The sequence below is a fragment of the Sus scrofa genome, chromosome 3 (genome assembly GCF_054392235.1).
Source record: "Sus scrofa isolate SSC_HxYL_T2T_F1_AM1 chromosome 3, Sscrofa_HxYL_maternal_Yorkshire_Landrace_v2.0, whole genome shotgun sequence".
In the NCBI taxonomy this organism is placed as follows: Eukaryota; Metazoa; Chordata; class Mammalia; order Artiodactyla; family Suidae; genus Sus; species Sus scrofa.
The window spans coordinates 56,895,155-56,913,129 of NC_139385.1; the positions used below are offsets into that span (position 1 = coordinate 56,895,155).

Below are 17,975 nucleotides of genomic sequence, written 5' to 3' on the forward strand. Positions count from 1 at the left end.
GAAGCAAAAACTAAGACAGCTGGAAAAGAATTAGATAAATCCACTATTGTGGTTGGGAACTTAAGTTCCTCACCCCTCCCACTCAGAACTTCTAGGACTGCTAAAGAGAATATTAGCAAGAACATAGAAAAGAAAAAAATACGCAAGAATTCAGGAATATCATTGAAAGGATCTAAATGAAATGTATAGAATCTCTGTCCAGCAAGAGCAGAATAACCATGATTTTAAAGGGCCCATGGAACATTTGCCAAGATAGATCATATCCAAACTTTAACAAATTTGAAAGAACTGAAATCCTGTAGAGTAACTTGTCTGACCATAATGAAATTAAACCAGAAATCAAAACCAGGAAAATCTCCAAAGTCCTGAAAACTCAATAATTAAGGTCTAAATACTTCATGGGTCAAAGAGGTGATCTCAAAGGAAATTTTAAAAATATGTAGAACTAAAGAAAATGAAAATAAACATTAAAATTTGCAAGATGCAGCTAAGGCAATGCTGAAAGGAAAATTTATGGCACTAAGTGCTTATATTGGAAAAGAGTTATCTCAAATAGCTGATCTAAGAGCCTACTTCAAAAAATTAAAAAAAGAACAAAACAAACGCAAAGCAAACAAAAGGAAGGGAATACTAAAGCATGAAATAAAATTTAAAGCCCCAAAATAATAGAAAAACATAATTAGAACAGAAAGATAGTCTTTAGAAAAAAAATCAGTAAAAATTAATAACCTCTAGCAAGGTTGCCAAAGGTGAAAAAGAGAGAGGATACAAGTCACCAGTATCAGAAATAAAATGAAATTCTGTAGCCATTAAAAAGATAATAGGAAAAATACAAGTCACCAGTATCAGAAATGAAATGAAATTCTGTAGCCATTAAAAAGATAATAGGAAAATACTACATACAACTTTATGTCCATAAATTTAACAATTTAGAAGAAGTAGGACAATTCCTCAAAAACCACAAACTGCCAAAACTCAGCCAAGATTAAACAAATAATCTATTCAGTTCTATAACTATTAAGGAAAATGAATTTGTAATTGAAATACTCCCCCCTACCCCTGAAAGACTCTTCAGGCCCAGATGTTTTCACTGGAAATTTTTACCAAACATTTCAAGACCAATTAATGCCAGTGGTATACAATCTCTTCCAGAAAATAAGAGAGGAGAGTTTTTTATGTGGCCATCATTTCTGGTACCAAAACCAACCAAAGTTAGTTAAAAAAAAAAAAAAGCTAAAGACCAACATCGCTAAAGCACTTAGGTGCAAAAGTTATCAACTACATTTAACTAATCAAGTACAACAATTTATAAAAGAATAAGACACTGTAACCAAGAAGGAGTAATGCTAGGTATGCAAGATGGATTCAATATTTGAAAATCAGTTAATATGGCTGGTTAACAGTATCAACAAGTCAAAGAAGAAAAATCATACATTTGTATCGATGATGCAAAAAAAATCATTTGATGAAAGTAAATAACCATTAATTATGAAAAATAAACAAACAAACACCTCAGTATATTAGGAATAGAGGGGGACTTCTTCAACTTCATAAACCCTACATCAAACTTTGTATTTAATGGTGAAAAACAGTGCTTTCACTAAATTCTGGAACAAAGCGTGGATATTTGCTCACACTGGAGATTCTAGCTACTGCAATAATGCAGTAAAAAGAAATAAAAGTCATACAAATTAGAAAAGAATTAAAACTATTTTTTGTTGCAGGCGGCATGATTGTCCACATGGAAAAATAAGTTTTCCTCCTCTCACTGGCCATCTGGAGCAGGCAAGTGCTTCCACTTGTTCTGAGCGGGCTGCTACAACAGCCAGCAGCACAGAGGTTGACAGCATAGCTTGGGCATGGTAGACCAGGTGGACACCCAGCTCCACCATCCCCAGCTGTATACCCCTGGGCACCTTCCTTGATCTCTCTGAACTTTGGTCCCCTCCTCTGAAATGGAGTTTATGATACAATCCAGAACCTATAGTTGTTGTGAGTATTAATTGAAAGCAATGTATAGACACCTGAGCAATGTAGTTGCTACGGATACTGCTGCTGTTGCTCTTGTTATATGTGACAGTGCATTATGGGCTATGCTGCCCCCAGGACTGTCACTGGAGCCAAGAGACCTCAATTCTTCTGCTCAGTGGTGCTGTGACTTGTCAACTCATGCAACTATTCTGAGCTTCACTGCTTTTTTTTTTTTTTTTTTTTTTTTTTTGAGATTTTAGAGCTGCACATGCTACATATGGAAGTTCCCAGGCTAGGGGTCTAATCAGAACTGTAGCCTCTGGCCTATGCCACAGCCACAGCCACTCGGGATCCGAACCGTGTCTGCGACCTACACCACAGCTCAAGGCAACTCCAGATCCTTAACTGACTGAGCAAGGCCAGGGGTTGAATCTGCATCCTATGGATACCAGTCAGATTCGTTTCCACTGAGCCGTGAAGGGAACTCCTGAACTTCACTGCTTTTATTTACCGTATGGGGACAGTAACCCATCTCTGTTTAGATTCTTATCAGATCAAATGAAAAAAACACATAAAAGTACTTGGAGCACTTCTACCACTACTACTACTACTAACTAGAATTTATTGAGCCCTCTCTGCTGCCAGCACCATGGGTTGCCTTTTACCTACATTCTTCTACTGAATCCTTATAATCTTAAATTACTAGCCTTATTTATGTAGAGGGGGAAATGAGTTCCCAAGAAGTGATCTGCCCATAGACACAGCTTGTAAGCAATAGAATCCAGGATCCAGACTCCCAGGATCTAGCTGTGTTCTTATGCTTCCCAGAGAAGGCAAGCCAATGAGGAAAGGAACAGCTTGGCATGGGGGCTCACTGCCACTGGCAAGGTGGATATAATCCGGTACGGGGGGCTCACAGTGCAGTCTGTGACCAGCGGTGGGGAAACCAAGAGCCATCCTTGGCCGTGACAACTGGTTCCATACTAACAAACTGAAAAAGAGGGTTCCTTTTGATAGGACCCCGAGTGGGATGTTAGTCAAAGAGTCATCCTTCCACTTCCTTGAAGGATCCTGAGATTAAGCTGAGGCAGATCATGTGCCCAGGTCTAAAAATAACTCCACCCCTTCTAATACGGACCCAGTCTGGACTGAAGTCATTCTTTCAGGTGCGGAAAAGGAATGCTTGACTGTACGTCATAAACTTAAAATAGGAGTAGGGCCAGAGGGCCAGCTGGGGCTCATCAATGCCAAGTGGGCAGTTTCTCAGCCAGTATTTCTTCTATTTCCTGCTTTAGACAACAGGTTTCTGCCTCCTTTTTTTTTTTTTTTTTTTGCATTGAGAAGGGGTGAAAATGTATGTTTAAAAAAGTCACTTGCTTTGCTTTCTTCTCCACATGTGCCGTTTTAATCCATAGGCCACACCCATCTTTCCTGGTTCTTCATACAATGTCCTGAAATACGCTAGTTACAAAAACTAAAATAAACGACTTTGCTTCTTTCTTCCTAGCTCTATATGATGGATCTGTGAAGTGTTCCTTGAATATCTCTGCCCAGAGTGCAACAATGAGGCCGCTAATTGAACAATTCCAACAACCCCGTGGCATCGTGTAAGTAGGCTGTCCATGTGTAGGGGTGGGTGCTCTGTGGAAAAGCTTCCTTTGTGAAGGAGGGTGGATTGGGCTTAAGATTCTACCAATTCTAAGAGTCTGTGATTTGCTTCTTTTTTTACAGCCTGGCTATATTTAGATTAATGAATTATATTCAAGATGGACTCACCAATTATTTCTTAAATGAGTTATTTCATTCAAAAGTTATTGAGAGAGGAGTTCCCATTGTGGCTCAGTGAATTAAGGACCCAACATTGTCTCTGTGAGGGATTGATCCATGGCCTTGCTCAGTGGGTTAAGGATCTGGTGTTGCTGCAAGCTGTGGTGCAGGCATATAGCTGCAGCTGTATTTCAACCCCTAGCCCAGGAACTTCCATATGAGGCAGGTACAGGCATAAAAAGAAAAAAAAAAAATTCAAATAAGACCCAGAGTCTTCCAACCTAAAAGGAAAGACACCTATATACAATTAAAAAATACTACACATCATACTAAGAATCAAGAAAATAACATAAATGAGAAGACAATTAGCTGACACCAACATCTGTCAACGCATCTGTCAAAGACTGTAAAGCAACCACTGTAAAAATGCTTCAGAAAACAATCACAAATTCTCTTGAAATGAAATGGAAAAACAGAAAAATGTCAGCAAAGAAAAGTTATTTAAAAATGGAAAGTATTGAACTGATGAATACAATAAAAGAAATTAAAGCTCATCCATGGATGAGCTAAATTGTAGAATGGTTATGACCAAAGATAGAATCAGTGAAACTGAGAAATAAACAAAAAATATCACATGGTCTGAAGAACAGAGAAAATAGACTGAAAATACTCTCTACTGCGAATGATGACTTTAATGCACAAATTGGTAGCATCAACCACAATGCAGAGGGGTTGTTAAATCAACTTAAGAGAACTCATTGTTTTAAATAATGACAAATGAAAAATAAAAAATTTAAGTGCTACAATTTACAATAGCACCAAAAATACAGAGAATAGAGAGTTCTCTTGTGGGGTTGCAGGTTAGAGGAGCCAGTGTTGTCACTGTGGCAGCCCACTGCTGCAGTGAAGGGGTGAATCCCTGGCCCAAAACTTCCACATGTTGTGGGTGCAGCCAAAAAAAAAATTTTTTTTTTTTTATTTTCCCACTGTACAGCAAGGGGGTCAGGTTATCCTTACATGTATACATTACAATTACATTTTTCCCCCAGCCTTTCTTCTGTTGCAACATGAGTACAAAAAAAATTTTTAAACATATAAAAAAAATTTTTTTTTTAAATCAGAGCTCAAAAATATAGAGACTAGATGGGGCCCAGAGGATTTTTAGGGCAGTGAAAATATTCTACAAGCTACTATTAATGGCAGATACATGTCCTTATACATTTGTCCAAATCCATAGAATGTACAACACCCATGAATGATGTACCGTGAACCATGAATGTAACCATGTTGGTAGAATGAACCATGATGTAAACCATGAGCGTTGGGTGATAATGACTTGCCAATCTAGGCTCAGGAATTGTGACATCTCTGTCACTCTGGCAGGGTGGTGGTTGATCATGGTGAGGCTGAGCCTGTGTGGGGACAGAAGCTTGTAGGAAATCTCTGTACCATCTTCTCAATTTTGCTGTGAACCTAAAACTGCTCCCCTAAAAAGTTTTCTAAAAAACACAGAGAAATAAATCTCATGCAATATAACTGAAAACTTTAAAGTTGTTATTGAGAAAAATTAAAAGGGTCCTAAACAAATGTTTTTGGAATAAAGACAATACTTTTAAATTAAGTGTCATTTCTCTCCAAATTGATCTAGAGAGCCAGTGCAACTTCAGCACAAATTCCAGTAGAATTTTGTTTATTTTATTTTCAGAATGAATGTTATTCTCTAATTTATTTGGAAAATTAAAGGACCAAAACAATCTTGAATAAGAACATTTGTCAAGACTTTTTCTGAAGGTTTAGTAAACAAGACACTGTAAGATTTATATAAGCGTAAACAAACAGACCAATGGGACAGAAAAGGGAGCTTTAGAAAACAGACCACACATATGCAGTCACTTGATTTGTGACAAAAAGGACACTACTGAGCAGTGAGGACAAGATGGGTGGCCTTTTCATAAACTCTGCTGGGTCAATTATATGTTCATATTTTAAAAAATGAATTTTGACCCCCCCACACACACATACCAGCCACAAAAATTAAATCAGGCTGATTGTAGACCTAAATGCAGAAAGTTAAAACAAGAAAACTTCTAAAGGTAGCATAAAAGCATACTTTCATGATCTTTCACGTGAACAAATTTTCTCAAATACAGTACAAAAAGCACTAAAGACCAAGGTTAAGATTGGTCTTAACCAAGCAACTTAAAAGAGATACCATTAAGAAAGTGGAAAAGCAAGCTAAAAGAGTGGGAGAAGGTATTTACAAATCATAAACCTGATAAGAGACTTGTATCCAGAATACATGAAAAAATATTCCATAAAACATTAATGACCCAATAGAAGAAATAAGCCAAAGATTTGGACAGGCACTTCACAAAAGGGATTATACGAGTGGCCAGTGAATATGAGCTGCACAGTATAAACTGAAACCCCCAGGAGACACCACTACACACCCACCAGAGTGGCTGAAATGAACAGGCTAACAGTACTGAGTGCAGGAGAGCACGTAGATCACCTGCAACTGCCATCCACAGGCTAGTAGGGGTGCGAATTGTACTGTCACTTTGGAAGGCTGTTTGGCAGGGTTAAGCGCTGAGCATTGTGTATCCTATGGCCCAGCATTTCTGGACCCCTCTGCACACACTCAACTGAAACACATACTCTCTTTTTTTTCCAGCCACACCTGCAGCATGTGGAAGTTCCCGGGCCAGGGATTGAACCCCCTCAACAGCACCAACCCAATCCACAGCAGTGAAACACTAGATCCTGCTAAGCCACCAGGGCACTCCAGAAACACATACTCATGTGCACTGAGGTCATGGACAAAACTGCTCAGACCTATCCAGTGATAGCAGCCAAAGGCTGGAAACAACCCACATTTCCACTAGCGGTGGAATGGATGAATATATTGTGGTGTACTTAGCAATGAAATCAAACAATCACTTGCAACACACAGTGACACAGAACTGAAATCCTCACACTCAGATGGCTGAATAGTTCTACGTATACCAAGTTCAGAAACAGACAAAAGTGGAGTTCCTGTTGTGGCTCAGCAGGTTAAGAACCTGACTAGTATCCATGAGGATTCAGGCTTGATCCCTAGCCTCACTCAGTGGGTTAAGGATCTCCAGTTGCTGTGGCTGTGGCATAGACCTGCACCTGTAGCTCCAATTCGACCCCTAGCTTGGGAACTTCCATACGCCTGCTGCAAGTGCAGCCTTAAAAAGACCAAAAAAAAAAAAAAAAAGAAAAAAAAAATAGGTGGGTTCACAAATGACTGGCTTGTAAACAGTCTGCACCCAGCATCCTGCTATCTTCCATCCTTTGATCAGAGTGGCCGGCTCTGCTGCCAGCCCACATGCTTCACTGAATCCACGGAATCTGGTTATCCCCAATTCCAGACTCTCAGTCCTTGTGGTGGTCCACCCAGCTGCTCACCAGGACACCATGAGGTAAGTTGGCCACAGTCAGCCCTTCCTTCTCTCTGTACCGCTCACTGGTCACCCATTGGCCTCACCCCATATTGATGCCGCTGACATAATGAATTGGGGACAGAATTCTTTGGGAATTTCTTCCCCCTGAAAACATCTAGGGAGCTCTTGCTGAGATCCTCAGGATAGGAAGGTGCCTTTCCTCAGACAGTTGGCTAAAATCATCCAGGCATCTTATGAGAAAAGAGGCTCTAATTTGGAAGGTGTATTTGCTGAAAGACAGGGCCCTAGAGAAAAGGGCCACTTTATTTCATCGTGGGATCTTTTTTTAAATTTAATGACGTACGGTAGATTTACAATGTTGTGTTAATTTCTGCTCTACAGCAAAGTGACTCAGTTATACAGACATACATTCCCTTTCATAGTCTTTTCCATTATGGTTTGTCACAGGATGTTGAACATAGTTCCCTGTGCTCTATAGCAGGGCCTTGTTTATCCATCCTATATATAATAAATGACCTCTGCTAATCCCAAACTCCCAGTCCATCCCTCTCTAACCACCCCTCTCTCGGCAACAAGTCTATTCTCCATGTCTATGAGTCTGTTTTTGGTTCATAGATGTGTTGATTTGTGCCATATTTTAGATTCCACATATAAGTGATGTCATGGTATTTATCTTTCTCTGGCTGACTTATTTAGTATGATAATCTCTAGGTCCATCCAAGTGGCTGCAAATGGCATTATTCATTCTCTTTTATGGAATATATATATATATACACACAAACACATATACCACATTGTCTTTATCTATTCATCTGTCGATGGACATTTAGGTTGCTTCCATGTCTTGGCTATCGTAAATAGTGCTGCTAAGGACATAGGTGTGCATATATCTTTTCACATTATCATTTTGTCTGGGTATACCATCATGAAAGCTTAGGGCCTTCCAATACTTTGCTCCTCTCAACCAACAGGGTGAGAGGCGCTGGTATAACCAACTGGACATTTTTTACAAGCCATCTTTGTGTGACCTGGCATCTCCCCGCCCCAAAAGGTTGCTGAAGTTTCCTCAGTGTGGATGGACCTTTGCGAACACCTAGCATAGCCCCCTGGTTTGCAGAGGAGGATGCTGAGGCCAGGGAGGGAGAGGGGGCTTCAAGGTGAGCAGGAAGGATGCAGGTTTCCAGACAAGGTGAGCACTAAGGACACCTAGCAGCGACCCCACACTAGGGAGCTGGGGACAAAGCAAGGTCTTGTTGCTCCCAAAGTAGCTGATGAAAGAACAGGGCATTTCCTCCTGTCACACCCCACCCTGACCCTGTGGCACTGTCAGAGAGGCACACACTGAGTCCAGCCTCCTAATCCTGTTAACATAGAGTAAATGCTGTCTTTTATAGCAGGCCATGGGGCCCCTTCTATAAAGGCTCTGGTTGAACCCGGGAAGTGTTTAAAAAGATGTAGCAAATAGACTCATTCCTGTGGATGAAAAGCTGTCTTAGGGATGGCGTTTGGCAGCATGTTAATGAAAGTGACATTGCAGGCATCTGATAGGCCTTTGTCCGCTACACTTGTGCTTTTGGTTCTGAGATTTAAGAGACTAAAGGAAGGAAAAACAGTTTCTATAAAACGAGTACCTACGGCCATGGCTGCTGTCTAAATACCACCTGCAGCCTGCGGTGCACCCCCCCAACACCTGACTTGTGATCTCGGCTGGTCCTACCACAGTCTGCGTAGACAGGGGGAAACTAGGGCTGCAACTAGCTGGTGTTCCACTCTCACCATCCCATTTACTTTCCAGTTCCTGGGGCTGCTCAGAGTGGACAGACTCACCCAGGACATCCCTGGACGTCCCTTTGGCATTTTTCTTGGTCACCTCACTTTGCTCTTTTCTAACCTATGAGGGCCATCCTGCAAAGTGGGGACAGTGGGGCATCCCGCTCTTAGAAAACCGGCCTTGCTCTGAAGCATCTTGGGAATTTCCCAGCCTGCATCAGTCCAGGGCGGGCTTAGTATGCCCGGCAAATCAATGCAAGAGAGGCCTGGCCCTCTAGCTCCCATCTCCCCACTCTGTCACGGCCCCTCCCCAGTAACACCTGTGGTGGCTCACTGCCACCTCGTCCGTGGGGGCTGCCTGCTGGAGGGTTTTCACGAGAAGTCTGGGATCATGTGCTAAAGGCTCAGTGCCTGACGCTCAGTCAACCGCAGGCTTCTCTAACTATTTTTCTGTTCCTGATTCACTTCCTAGTCCTGCTTATGCCCCTCTGGGTCACTTGCTGTGCCACCATCTAAAGTGGTCAGCTCCCTCCTAGGAGTAAAGATACAGGCAGGGGGGAATCCTGTGAGCTGGCTGCTGCCCCAGGCCAAACACAATTGTAATTCCCTGCAAAGGGTTCAGTAGGCAGTGGCCCGAGGGCATCAGGCCTCCCAGGAGCCCACTTGGCAGAAGAGGAATATTCCAGGCTCATTTCAGCAGCGTGAGGACAGAGCTCCCCAGAGAAATGCTAGAAGGAGAACTGGGTTCTGCCCCTGTCCAGCCAGGAGATTTACTCCCTGGGTGGCCATGGGGGAAATCCTCCCCGTGGGAGCTGCCAGGGAGGGAATGGCCAACAAGCTCCAACCTCAAGCTCACAGGAGACTTATTTTCTCCTCGAGGACAGTGATCGAGCTTCTCACCTGTCTTCTTCTCCTAACTTGTTACATGTCCCAAGGCAGCAAGTCACTGAGCCTCTCTGAGCCTCTTCCTGCAGAAGGAAGATAAAAGGCTGGACTCGACTCTAGGGCACGACACTCAAGTCTGCCCTTCAGATCACCCCGGGAGCAAATCTGGCAACCAGACTGCGCTCCAGGCCAGTCACAGTCAGCCCTTGGTGACACAGGGGATTTTCCCCAGAATACCCTTGCCAACACCCCCCACCCCCTGTGTGTACAAAAATGCAGGGGTGCTCAAGTTCCTTATATAAAATGCTGTTGTTTGGTAGGCCCTCGGTTTCCGCGAATTCCACATCCATGAGTATGGAGGGTTGGCTGACTACGTGAGAATCTAGGGGAGTGGCCCAGGGGCTCCCGTGCACCTGGAAAAGATGGGAATTCTGGAGTGGGTGACTCCTCCCTCCTCTCCAGCCTTGACCTCTGTAAAGGCCCAAGCCCCAGCTCCTCCAAGCCCACCTTGTCCTTTGCCACAGATTTTTTTTCCTGACTCAAGGTGGAGTGTGTTTAAGCCCCAAGCCCCTGCGAAAGGAAACTGTCAGCTCAGTTTCTCATCCTGCCTCGGTGGGTGTCTGGACAGTGGGCTTCTTCAGGGACAGGCCCTGTGGGCCCAGATTGCTGGGGGCTGACTTGGGGGCTGTGGGCTTTCAGGAGAGTGGGGGGCAGGGCCTGAGGACATCTGAAGGCCTCACGGGAGATGATGACAGCAGAACTCTGGAGGTGAGGGTTTTCCGAAGGAAGTGTTCCTGCCTGTCAGAAACTCTCCTTCTCTGATGCTCTGATTTTCTGCTGCTCTGTGGGCTCTGTATTTGCACACAGAGATGAAAAAAGGGCCCCTCTGCTTCTTGGCTGACTGAGAAGCAGGACATCTGCCTGATCCAGGGACGCCCTCGGTGGGAATGGAGAACAACTTTCTTCTAGTTTTTCCAGTCCTGCCTCTGGCCTTGTTGCTTTTCTCCTTCTTTCTTTTCTTTGGCCTTTTCATCTCCTCTCTCATCCTCCTCTTCACTCTTCACACCATAATGTTGACTTAATTTTTGAATAGTCTCTTCTGGTCAGGAGTTGGCTTGGTCCAGACAAAGCAGAAATAAACATGATGAGTTCTGTGCTGAGAGAGATGACAATAAAGATTGATGCCAGATACTGTTGTGATGATGAAACTGGGGGCAGAGGGTACCAGGAAGGGACAGACCGGTGCACAGGAGGGTGTCATTCACTCTCACCGGCACGTGTAGCGCAGATGAGACAGAGACGTGATAGGCCAGCAGCTTCTCGAGTGTGGTCCCTGGACCAGCAGCGTCAGCATCCCCTGAGAACGTGTTAGAAAGGCAGATTCTCGAATCCACCCCTGACCTCCTGAATCAGAAACTCCTGGGGGCAAGGCCTGGGAGTCTGTTTCAACAAGCTCTAGGGGATTCTGATGCATCTTGGAATTTGAAAACCATCACTTCCAGTGCATGGAAAGCTTGATTGCTCTCAGTTAAGTGAATCTGATGATTTGGAGATGGCCCTGGGGGAACAATGTCTGAGGCAGGATCAGTGGGAGGCAGGGGGAGGCCCAGGAGGAGGGAGAGGTGGTGGGGGCTTCACAGCAGGGGACACTGCAGGGTTCTAGTAAGGATGTGCCTGGGTTACAGGGCAGCCTGACTGGTTAGAGGGAGGGAGAATCCCAGAGTTAGGAGACTGGGAGAGTTAATTCAAAGGAGAATCCTTGTTCCCAAGTATGATTTTTGTACTATCTAAACAAAATAACTCTAAATAATTATGCTCTCTTTTCTATAACAAAGGCTAAGTGAAGTACCCACTTGGTTCTTAAGTGATTTCTGATAAATTGAGAAAATCCTCACTCCCCCAAATTATGGAACTTTTGGGAGTTCCTGCTGTGGCACAGTGGGTTAAGGATCCGGCGTTGTCTCTGCAGTGGCTTGGGTTGCTGCTGAAGCACGGGTTTGATCCCCAGCCCGGTGCAGCAGGTTGAGGATCTGACATTGCCACAACTGTGGTGAAGGTCGAAGCCACAGCTCTGATTCGATCCCTGGCCTCGGAACTTCCATAACCCCCCAGAACTGTGGAACTTTCAAATATACCACAAACTCCAGAGAGTAATAGTAAAAGTACATTTAATAGTGACAACATTTAACACACAGTAAATGATAACATTTTATAATATTGGCTTCAGATCTTTTTGAAAAAGATACAATTCCCCCTCCTCCTAGGCACCCCCATTGTTTTCTGGGTTTTATGTATTAGCATAAAAGGAGAGATTCTGCAGTCCTCTTTCTTCTCTCCCTGTTGCTGAGTCCCACCTTTGTTGCTATTCATGGACGTGGTTCATTCCCATTGCCAGGGTGGGTACCTGGTCATATGGACCCTTCTCCCATCCTGATGGGCATGTGACTGGAGCCCCTGTTCAGTGTTTCCATGTGGGAGAGTTAACACTGGAAGTGGGAAATTACCCTCAAATATATTTAAAAGAGGTTTGTGGAGTTCCTATTGTGGCTCAGCAGTAACAAACCCGACTGGTAACTGTGAGGATTCGGGTTCAATCCCTGGCCGCGCTCAGTGCATTAAGGATCTGGCGTTGCCATGAGCTGTGGTGTAGGTCACAGACATGGCTCAGATCTGGCATGGCTGTGGCTGTGGTGTAGGCCGGCAGCTGTAGTTCCAATACGACCCCTAGCCCGGGAACCTCTGTATGCCGCAGGGTGCGGCCCTAGAAAGCAAAAATAAATAAATAAATAAAAAGAGGATTGTGGGTTTTTCTGTTTTCAATTTACATATAAAGGTCTGATGCACAGTTGTGGCTGCATTATCAGTTTCCCAAGAAAGAATTCCTTTGTCCGTAAACCCATTCTTCTCTTCCTTCAATCATTTAGGCAACTGTTACTGAGCAACTACCCTGGGTCAGATGCTTGCTGGTGCTGGGAAGCAGGGCATCTGAATCCTAGAGGTCTGTAGAGCCTATAGAATCTGAATCCCTGGAGGTCCTGTCTTTGTGTCAGTGGCAGAACATCCATCCAGTTGCCTAGGCCACTCAGTCCTGGAAAATGAAATGAATGAGCCCATCACATTCTGTCCCCCTGTTTGTGGTTTTCCTAAAGCCCAAGCTGGTCACAGAAACAGACCCTACTCCACTCCAAGTGTCCCAAGTGTCAGAACCAACCACCTCCCTGGATTTGGAGGGTCCATACTCCCCAGGGTGCTGGACTCTCCCTGCCAGGTGCTCCAAAGCGATGTTGATTCTGTCTGGTTGGAGGCTCATGTTCAGTAAAGAGGTTTTTTCATGCATTCCTTTTTTTTTTTTTTTTCCTTTTTAGGATCGCATCTGCAACATATGGAGGTTCCCAGGCTAGGGGTAGAATTGAAGCTGCAACTGCCAGCCTACACCACAGCCACAGCCATGCCAGATCCGAGCTTCATCTGCGACCTGTCCTACAGCTCACAGCAACTCTGGATTCTTAACCCATTGAGCAAGTCCAGGAATCGAACCTGGTCCTTATGGATGCTTGTTGGGTTCATTACCACTGAGCCACGATGGGTACTGCTCATGCATTACTTTTGAGAGTCTGCTATTGCTGGACCCTATGAGGGGAGCAAGATAGAGTTGTATCCATGACTCAGACTGACTTGGTGCTGCCCAGGGAAAATCCCCGGGGAAAACCTTACTGCAGGGAGGGGCTGTGGGAGCACTGAGGAGGCCCTGACCTAGTCCTGGGGAGACAGGAGAAGCCCTGCAGGCTGGGATGGGATGAAGGAAAGGGGAGATAGGCTGTGGCAGTGAATTGCACACATCAGCTTGACTGAGCTATAAGGGATCCCCAGATGGCAGACAAAACATCTCTGGGGGTGTCTGTCAGGGTGTTTCCAGAAGAAACCTAGCATTTGAGTCAGTAGATGAAGAAAAGCAGAGGCCCTCCCCACTGTGAGTGGGCAGTGCCCCCACCCCAGGGCATCCCTGAAAACACAGAGCCAGAGGAAGGGTGGATTTACTCTCTCTCCGCTTGAGCTGAGGCGCCCAGCTTCCTCCCTCAGACATCACTCTTGGCTCTGGGCCTTTCAAACTCAAATCAGGACTGACCCTACCCTCAGCCCCCAAGTCCCAATTCTGGACTTGAGCTGAATTATGCCACCCACTCTCCTGCCGCTTCAGCTTGTGGACCATAGATCCTGGGACTTTTCCACCTCTGTAACCACGTGAGCCAATTCCTGTACTGAATCGCCTCTTAGACTTAGAGCTTTTGTCCTCTTGGTTCTGTTTCTTGAGAGACCCCTGACCAAGGGGGAGAGAGTGACTCCCAGCGGGAGCAAGGGCCAGAGCCTGGCCTCTGCAGGGTCTAAAGGAACCCAGGGCGGGGGCCGAAGGAGTCAGGGGGCAGGGCAATGTCAGAGGAGAAGGCATCTTCCCAGCTGGGGAAAGAAGTGGCCCCGGAAAGGGAGATAGACAAAGACAGACCATGCCCTATGCTTGGAGTTCTTGCTGGGGTGGGGTGATGGCCAGGGCACTCCTGCTAGCCTTCCTCTTGTACCTTTCAAATTTCTCCAGCCATTGACGGGGTGGGGGAACTGGGGGCGGGGTGGGGGAGGGTACACATTCACCTGCCGGTGGAGAGATGCCGTGCTCAGCAAATGTGCACAGCAGGGACCTCACCCCCCTTGTTTATTTATTTATAAGGCTGTTTCAGACGCTGGCCCATTTGGTGACCAGACACCAGGCCCATCCTTCTGCGTAGCTGACAGCCAGCTGATTGGCAGATGCTGCAATCGAGACTCAGGGCTGCAGACAATGGAGGCTTTAATCCCATGAGTAGATTCCAAGCCAAGTCTGGATTTAAAAGATGACTCTTTACCCAACTCACACTCTTACCCAACAAACGAGTGGGACTGCGTGCCGTCCGGAGGCCTCCAGCATGTCTGTCCTTTTCAGATTTGATGGAGCTGGTGGAGGCCATGGGCTCAGGTTGTAAAATTTGTTTGTTTGTTTGTTTGTTTGTTTCTTTCTTTCTTTCTTTCTTTCTTTCTTTCTTCCTTTTCTATTATTTAGGGCCACACCTGTGGCATAGGGAAGTTCCCCAGGCCTAGGAGTCAAATTGGAGCTGCAGCTGCAGTCCAACGCCACAGCCATGGCAACACTGGACCCGAGCCACGTCTGTGACCTGTGCCACAGCTTGCAGCAATGCTGGGTCCTTAACCCACCGATTGAGGCCAGGAATTGAACCCGCATCCTCATGGATCCTGGTCAGGTTTTTAACCCACTGAGCCACAATGGGAACTCCAACTTTGCTCTTCATTTGAAGCACTTTTCTGGTTCTATTCATGGATGCAGTGCCCTCCTTACACTTATTTTAAAATGACTTCACATCTCTCTTTTCCTGGAGGGGTGCAGCTGAGTAAGCCAAGATCCAGTGGTTTCAATGTCCAGACCCAAGTTGTCCTTTGGGGCAAAGCTTCCACTGGAACTGCACAGAGTCCTGTTGAAGAAAGCAGTCAGGGCGGACAGGAAGCAGCCTTTCTCTGCAAGGGAAAAAGAATGGGGCTTGGGGAAAGAATGCGCTTCCTCACCCGGAGCAATAGTTCCCTGATGACTGCAAGGTTCTGTACTGTTTATTGTTCTGTTTAGAAGTCTGGGAGGACAGAAGGAAGTTGCAGAAATACCTCCATTGGTTCTGACAGTGGATCTGTCAGAGTTGGTCTGACAGCTGCTGACATCTGTCCTGGCCAAGATCCTCTCCCTCCCCCACCTGTAAGACCAGAATTCCCTCCTTACCTGCTTCTCCCTGGTGCTGCCTCAGATGGGCAAAGTGGCAGCTGACAGAGGAGGGGAGAAGCTTGGTCCACTGGCCAGGAGCCTCTTCAGGCTTCATAGCATCAATATCCAGGCTTCATGTCTTCCCTTTCTTTGGAAAGTTTCCATTTCACGGGCTGGAGGCCAAGGGTGGCCTTGGATGATGGTGTGAGTCAGAGTCTGGGGGAGTGCAGGACCCCAAATCCAATACAGAGAGGGGACTTGGTGCTAGATGTGAATGCTGGGAGGGCCTCTAGGACCCGGTGAGGGGCAAGGATGGGGCAGGGTGTCAGGACCGCAGAGGCCTGGTCAGTCTCCCCACCGACCCCTGCTTGCCCTTGATTCACGGGGAGCACATGGGGACCCAGGCCCCAAGATAAACTAGACAAATGGTGGCAGGAAGGGAAGGTTTGAGGGGCTGAGGATGGCAACCATGGTCCACACTAGCGTGCTCTGAACTTCCTGATAAGGAAAGGGAACAAGAGGAGTCCCCATTGTGGAAACGAATCCAACTAGGAACCATGAGGTTGTGGGTTCAATCCGTGGCCTCACTCAGTGGGTTAAGGATTTGGCATTGCTGTGGCTGTGGCTGGCAGCTGTAGCTCTGATTAGACCCCTAGCCTGGGAACCTTCATATACCTCAGGCGTGGCCCTAAAAAGCAAAAAAAAGAAAAGGGGAATGAGAGAGGAAAACAGAATGGTATGTGGCCCTTATTGTCTCATAAAAGAAAACAACACACCAATTCTTCAGGGAACTTTTTTGCCCTGGCAACAAATTCTTGGAAGAACTGATGTGACAGAACACCCCAGGGGAACATCCTTATGTTGGGAAGGAGGCCACCTAGTCTGAGGGCCTTTGGAAATTCCAGTCATGCGCAGATGGGGAGGGGAGGCCAGGCCCCCACAGGGGTCCTCGGGCTCAGGGAGGGAGGTGCCATGGGGGTGATTGGGGGTGTCCCTCGGAGTGAGGGAAGGAGCTGGGAGCACCCCTCCCCCAGGGCCTGGAGGCAGAGGCCAGGGGCTACAACAAAGCCCATGTACCTCTGTTATATCCTGCCTCAAGGAGGGGCCCATGACTGTCCTTAGGGACAGCCCTGAAGGGGGAACCAGGAAGGAGGGAGCTGGCTCCCTGGCCTGGGCTGGTGGGAGCAGGCCATGCGCCAAGGTTGGCAAAAGTGGCCAGCCATTCCCCAAAGCCAGGAAAGCAGCCCAGGGCCCCTGGGAGGAAGAAAAGAGCCCCAGATACTCATGAGGTGTCAGGGCTAAAGCTCTCAGGCCTCTGTGGACTCTGGGTCCCAGGGCAGGTCAAGGCTAAGGTGATGGATGAAGGAAAGAAGAAGGAGGGAGCGGGGAGGGGAGGGAAAGGCGGAAAGAAACGGGAAGTTGGGAGGATGGAGAGCGGGACAGAGGGCACAGGAAACCAGTCAGGGTGGGCGTCAAGGCCAAGGCCAGGGGGCTGTGACAGGCCTCTGTGGCTTCTGCCCACCGGCTTCCTGTGATCGCAGAGGGGCCTCAGGGAATAAAGGCTAATGACCAAGGGGTGGGGGGCTGTGGAAAGTTGTCCGTGTGGGAGGCCTTGGGAGCCGGCTTCCAGGCAGGTTCCAGGTTCAGACCCACTGTGGGCCAAGCATAGGTGGCCAGGCAGTGGTTGAGGTTTGGCATAGAGGGATCTGGGGGGGTGTCTGGGGAGGGCTTTCCTGGACCAGAGACCTGGGCAGAAGGAGACATGAAGAGGCTGTGGGTGATTCGGGGCCATGTTCCCTTCACCCCTAAACAGTCCCTCCCCCCACATATAATAGAGTAGCAGCTATTTGCAGGGAAGAGGGAAGAGAAATATCAGCAGACCCAGGGGTTAAATAAGGACCAGGAGACAGGCTGTGAGGATTTATGTCTGAAGAATGAGAGAGGAGGAGGTCACAGCCCAGGCCTTGCCCGGGGCCTGTGGTGAGGCACCCAGGGCTGGCTGGGAGGTTTGAGTTTAGACAGAGACGGGAGACGGGAGCTAGCTTCTCTGCAGCCCAGCTTTGCTACCCACTGGTGCAGCCAAGCTCCCCGAGGGCTCCCCCAGAGGGGCCGGCTCTGGGGCTCTCAGTCCCCAGGGAGATTCCTCCTGCCTGGGCATCGGGTGAGTGTGGAGAGAGCACGGTCTGCACAGCCTCTGCTGAGCCCATCTTCTGCCCCAGCTCCTGCTTACGGAGCCCCCTGCCCCCGGGACAGTGCTGCCGAGCTCCACTCAAGATGCCCCCACGCCACCATGATGGTACAACCCGGCTGCCCAGGACTCAGCATGGCCGAGGACACCTCCCCCTTCCCACCAAGAA

The 17,975-nt window shown here is 46.9% G+C and overlaps 1 protein-coding gene across 22 annotated transcripts in view; it reads left to right on the forward strand.

The window, feature by feature from the left end:
* LOC106509733 (uncharacterized) overlaps positions 1 to 17,975 on the forward strand; it is a 279,725-nt gene that overhangs the window by 152,047 nt on the left and 109,703 nt on the right. For 10 of the 22 annotated variants that reach the window (XR_014841207.1, XR_002342497.2, XR_002342501.2 and 7 more), the window contains one exon: positions 3,479 to 3,578. Coding sequence is in view for 4 of the 22 variants with exons in the window: in XM_085018442.1 (XP_084874568.1) it covers positions 3,479 to 3,578; positions 7,068 to 7,187; positions 8,221 to 8,266 (266 nt within the window). In the remaining 18 variants the exon portion in view is untranslated. Of the gene's footprint in view, positions 1 to 1,724; positions 1,786 to 3,478; positions 3,579 to 3,702; positions 5,503 to 6,412; positions 7,188 to 8,220; positions 12,618 to 17,975 lie in introns of those variants that run through there. The other 12 variants (XR_014841198.1, XM_085018440.1, XM_085018443.1 and 9 more) reach the window with 6 other exon arrangements.